The sequence below is a fragment of the Malus sylvestris genome, chromosome 14 (assembly GCF_916048215.2).
Source record: "Malus sylvestris chromosome 14, drMalSylv7.2, whole genome shotgun sequence".
NCBI lineage: Eukaryota > Viridiplantae > Streptophyta > Magnoliopsida > Rosales > Rosaceae > Malus > Malus sylvestris.
In genome coordinates, this window is record NC_062273.1 from 4,347,603 (window position 1) to 4,353,532 (window position 5,930).

A 5,930-nucleotide genomic window follows, 5' to 3' on the forward strand; every position below is an offset into this window, starting at 1 on the left:
TCTGTATACTAATTGGAGGAAACCAAGGAATTTGAAGCTTTTCCATACCTCGGCTTATATTTTGAGGGAATTTAATGTGTTCTTGGAAATTGGTAAAAGTGAATGTGGAAGAATAGGGGAATAGTCCACTGTCTCTCAAGCTCTTCCCTTTGAATTGTTGTAAAAGAAACTCTCACATCCACCTTTCCCCCTATTCCAATTGTAACAGAGGTCCACAATCTCTCCAACAGTGCCTCTGCATTGCTACTTGTTTTCTAGGTCCTGAACTGGAAAATCCCCAAATGGGCAAATCCAAATTTTATCATCAAAACCAAAATTATAGTAAAAAATAATAATTAAAATCAAGGGCAGAGGCAGAGCAATTAGGTAAGTACAAAATGCCTGAACAATAGTACATGAAATTTAAATGATAGCTTAAAGACTGCGTTTTGCAGAGCCACGATACTTGTAGCCCTACAACCTGTTATACAAAATTGATTAAGCGTGCAAATTCATCCAGACAGTAAAATACAAACCTAGTGAGTGTCTCGCTTTTTTTCTCTCCGGTTGTGAGAGTCTTTCTCTCTGTTGGTGAGAGTCCTCCATTGTGAGTGGGTTCTTCTCCGTGCTGAGTCAAAAGGGATTCTCCGCTTTACTTTCTACTTTAGGAATTTTCTGCTTTTCTGGAATATGTTTGGTGGCCTTTCCTGCTGATGTAGGGGGATGGAAGGGTTATTAATTCCTATGCCTGACGACAACTGGAGGAAGGAAACTGCCAGAGTTAAATATAGATATGAAGAATCGACTGAACACAACACGCATAAATGCTCCAACCATCTTAGAAGAAGTAAATATCCTCAACTACCAGAGTCGACCAAGGAAAAGACAGACATTTATTCCATCAGATCTGGAAGTAATGGCACCGATAGCAAAAGGGCAGAGAACAGGTACTTGCAAATCTCATTTATTATTCTGGTCTTTTTGTATCTGCAACACAACCACCAATTCACGGAAACGAGAAAAGGAACTAGATCTGTTAAGTACAAAAAAGTGGGGGGTGAAACTCAGATCTACTTGTATTCTACTTGTGGGAGTTTTGATCTGTGGCATAAAGGCAAGCGAAGACGAATGACGACTCAGGATGTTGAGGAACTGGTAGTTAATTTGGAAAGGACCATGGATTTAACGACCATGGAAAATGGGGTAAAATTAGTGGGTATGGCTTTGGTTAACAGGAATCTCAATAGATGGGGAGTGAGAAACATCCTTAGATCCGCTTGGAAGGAGTTAGGGGAGGTAGATATAAAATGGGTCAAGGATAATATGTTCTTAATCAATGCTCAAGATGAGAGCACAACATCAAAAATCCTCCAGCAAGTTCCATGGGCGGTTATGAAGAAGAATTTCTCTGTCAAAAGATGGCCTCTTGATCTGGCTCTGGAAGAAATTCAAATGGAAATCCTGCCATTTTGGGTGCAGATCAGAGGGGTTCCACTCTACCTTAGTTCAAAGGAGAATGCCTTACGAATAGCCAAGGAGATTGGGGAGGTTGTTAAGATTGAAGACCTGTCAAAGAACAGAGGCTTTCTCATAGTCAAGGTTATGGTGAATAGTCATAACCCCCTCATTGCAGGATGTTGGCTGCCGCGGGGAAAGAACGAGGACACTTGGATTGAATTTCGCTATGAAAGACTTCAAGATTTTTGCTATCGGTGTGGGAGAATAGGTCACGCGAATACGGAATGTGCATTCGAACCTACGAAGGGTGGGGCAGCAGGCTATGGCGAGTGGACAAGAACGGCGCCAGTAAGGGATATAGTGACGACACAAAATCATGTGGCAATTAGTTTTGGAGCTCAGAGAAGGGCGGGTACTAGAAGAAGTGGGTTGGGACCTGGCTCGTCGCACAGTGTGCAAATTAAGGAGGGGGGAAATATGATTACTAATGAACTCTTCAGTGGGTCATCTAAATCGGCGGAATACGGTGGTAGTAAGGAGAGCCCAAAACGCTGGCATAGATTTGCAAATAGGAAGCTGGGGGTGCCAAGAGAGCCGACACAATGGATTGTGAATGTGAATAATCCATTTACGACTAATCACGGGGGATCACTTCAACCCCAATTCATGGAAATGATTAACAAGTTTGCCAGGAATTCATCTGTAACTCTGGAAGAGATACCTGGGGTGGCACGGTCTCAACATACCGGATCGCATTTGGTGGGATACAGGGAGGATAAAAATCTTCGCCACTATACTGAGCACGGGGATGCCGATTGTAGCACTACGAAGCGGGGAGCGGAGGACGGAGATAGTGAAATGAATCAAACCCCATTGAAAAAATGCAAACCCACTCGTGCAGTGAAGATATCGAGAGATAATTCAAGAGGTGGTGGCGGCTGGCCTTCAACAGCCGCAAGGACATCATGATCCACTTGTTTTGGAACTGCCGTGGTCTTGGGTCGGACACGGCGGTTAGAGCCCTTCATGGGTTAATAAGGAAGTATAGGCCCTCTATGATCTTTCTTTCGGAAACGAAGATGAAAGATCATAGAATCGACGGTGTTAGAAGGAGGATGGGTTTTTTGAATGGCATTAATGTTGCTCCGATTGGCAAGGCTGGAGGTCTAAGCCTTTGGTGGGATGACTCGATTGTTATGGAAGGAGTGGACTCTGAGAAGCACTATATTGATGCCCAATGTCGGTGTAAGGATTCTCAGGTGGTTTTTCGTTTCACTGGAGTTTATGGTACTTCTTATAAAGCTGAGAAAGCGGTCTTTTGGAGCGGGATGTTAAACGACTTCAATCCCTCTACCATTCCTTGGATTTGCGGAGGTGATTTCAATGAGTATCTATGGGATTGGGAGAAGAAAGGAGGCTCGGAGTCTAGGTCCAATCGTCACAGATATCTGGATGACTTTATGAGGGAGATGGAGTTATTTGATTTGGATTTCAATGGCCCGCCTTTCACTTGGCGTGGAATTCGCAATGGAACTTTGGTGGAGGAAAGGTTGGACCGTGGGTTGATAAATAAGCAGTGGTAGGATTGCTGGCCTAATTCCTCGCTGATCCATGGTGTTGTCCTGGGATCAGACCATTGCCCAGTGATTGTTCAAGGGGAGCCAAGAGGGGGAAGGGGTAAACGCCTATTCAAGTTCGAAGCGTTCTGGGTCAGGGATCCTGAGTGCAGGAGCATTGTGAAGAATTGTTGGGAGAGTCCGTGTGCGGGTGGAAACATGGAGAAATGGATCAGGAAAATTAATGACTGCCGTTCTTCGCTTTCGAGATGGAGCAGGAAAAAATTTAAGTATAGGGGGCAGCAGATTGAGGAGATGATGTCCCAGTTGGGGAAGCTGCAAGAAAATTAGGGTCAGAATGGTAAGCAGATTGAGGAGCTTTCAATCCGTGTAGACAAACTTAGGAGCCAAGAAGAAAGCTTTTGGCAACAAAGATCCAGAGTGAAGTGGTTGAAAGAAGGAGATGCCAACACGGCCTTTTTTCATCAATCCACCCTACAGAGGCGTAGGAGAAATAAGGTGATAAAGATTAAAGATTCAAATGATGCTTGGATTGACTGCCCAAGAAAGGTGAGGGACACCATTGATAACCATTTTATTAACCTTTTCACTTCGGTGGGGGCTAGGAATTGGGGGTCTATTTTGGATTGTGTTACTCATAGGGTGACTACTGAAATGAACGCATCCCTCGTCGCCCCGATTACAATGGAGGAGATTAAAGAAGCGGCGATGCTTATGGGGGGATTAAAGGCTCCTGGCCCGGATGGATTCCAGGGCATATTCTATCAATCTTTTTGGGAGAATTTGGCGGGGAAGATCAATGGTTTTATTGAGGATATTTGGAATGGAAATGGCAGCTCCCTTAAAATCAACGCTACTTTTGTTGTTCTGATCCCAAAAGTCCCCAACCCGGAATCTGTTTCCCAATTTAGGCCAATCAGTCTGTGCAACTATTCGTACAAAATTCTATCAAAAATTCTGGCAAACAGGCTCAAGCCCCTGCTACCGGATCTGATCTCTCCCTCGCATAATGCTTTCGTTGCGGGAAGACAAATACAGGATAATATTGGCATTGCGCATGAGCTATTCCACTTTCTCAAGTCTCGGAAAGCTAAGCGGAAATTTGAACTTGGGATTAAACTCGACATGCACAAGGCCTATGATAGGGTGGAGTGGGATTTTTTGATGGCAATTATGGAGAAGATGGGGTTTGCTCCTATGTGGCGTAACCTGGTTTTGGGGTGCATTTCAACTGTGAACTTTGCTATCATGCTGAATGGCCAACCTGGGTCGAAATTTGCTCCAACCCGTGGCCTTAGACAAGGAGATCCACTTTCTCCATATTTGTTCCTGTTGGTTAGTGAAGTTTTATCCTTATTAATTCAAAAGGCGAGTGATACTAAAATGATCAATGGTGTTCAATTTAATCCTATGGGGCCGTGCATTTCTCATATATTCTTTACGGATGACACCCTAATTTTTTTGAGGGCTGATAAGAAGAATTGTTCTAATTTGGGGAGTCTCATCCAGGAGTATTGTCTGGCTTCTGGACAACAGGTTAATTTGCAAAAGTCCAGTGTGTTCTTTGGTGCTAATCTTCCAGGTGCTCTTAGAGGGGAACTTGCTGGTATATTGGGGATGCCTACGGTGGAGACTCCGGGATGCTATCTTGGTGTGCCCACCATATGGGGAAGGTCTAAGAAGGGGGGATTGGCATATGTGAAGGACAGGGTTTTGGAAAAAGTTCAGGGATGGAAGCAATCAACTCTCTCTTCGGCAGGAAAAGAAGTTTTGATTAAAGCGGTGATTCAAGCCATTCCGGCCTACCCAATGAATATTTTTAAATTCCCCGCCAATTTTTGCAATGAGCTTGATTCTATCATTTCAAATTTCTGGTGGGGCCATAAAGGAAACAAAAGGCGAATTCATTGGGTTTCTAAGAACATTATGGGTTTACCGAAGGCTGAGGGAGGTTTGGGATTTCGTAGCTTCAGAGATTTCAACGATGCCCTGCTCGCAAAACAATGTTGGAGGTTGCTTCATGATAAACACTCTCTTTGGGCTCGGGTTATGAAAGGTCGCTATTTCCCTCATTGTTCCTTCCTTGATGCTAAGCGTGGTGGGCGTGCTTCCTGGGCATGGTCAAGCCTTTTTTCAGGACGGGATCTTCTTTTGAATGAGTCCCATTGGCAAATTTTCAATGGTAAAGGGGTTCGGGTTTGGCTTGACAGGTGGCTCCCCACTTTCCCAGTTGGGCACCCTCTTCCTCGGGGTGATGTTCAGGTTAGTAGGAATACTCCTGTGTCAATGTTACTGAGTCCTGAAAAGGATGGATGGGATATCGACTTCCTTAAACCTTTCATCTCGGCATCTGAGTTTGTCGCCATTCAGGAGACTCAAATTGGGGACCCTTGTTTGGATGACAGGTTGGTTTGGCCTTTTGATCGTCGTGGGCTTTATACGGTTAAATCGAGATACCACTGTGTGCATGCTAAGCGTGAGCAAAGGGTCAATTTTGGCTCCTCCTCCTCCGTGACTGTTCCTGGTAAGTTATGGAAAGCCATCTGGAATCTTAATACCCCGCCGAAGCTTCGTGTTTTCTTGTGGAAGACGGTTCATAACGCGTTGGCAACGTTGGCGGGCCTTTTTAGGAGGTTGGTGGCGCCATCTCCTATGTGTCCTATTTGCAAAATCCACGAGGAGACCATTGAACATCTATTTCTGCTCTGTCCGTGGGTTGAGGTGATTTGGTTCGGTGGGATGTTGAGTCACAGAATTATTCGTAGTTCTATTTCTTCTTGGGTGAATTGGCTTGTCAACATCACTAATATCACTTTGAATTCGAAGGCTGAGATGGATCGGGTGTTATCTTATGTGGCTTTTACGTGTTGGCACATTTGGAAGAGTAGATGCAATTTCCTTTTTCAAAATGGATCT

The 5,930-nt window shown here is 44.4% G+C and overlaps 1 protein-coding gene across 1 annotated transcript; it reads left to right on the forward strand.

Moving 5' to 3' along the window:
• Positions 1-535: 535 nt before the first annotated feature.
• Positions 536-2,558, forward strand: LOC126600859 (uncharacterized). The gene has a single exon (XM_050267551.1). It carries the CDS (start codon positions 703-705, stop codon positions 2,404-2,406), a length of 1,704 nt encoding a protein of 567 aa, XP_050123508.1. The 5' UTR covers positions 536-702; the 3' UTR covers positions 2,407-2,558.
• The last annotated feature ends 3,372 nt before the right edge of the window (positions 2,559-5,930 follow it).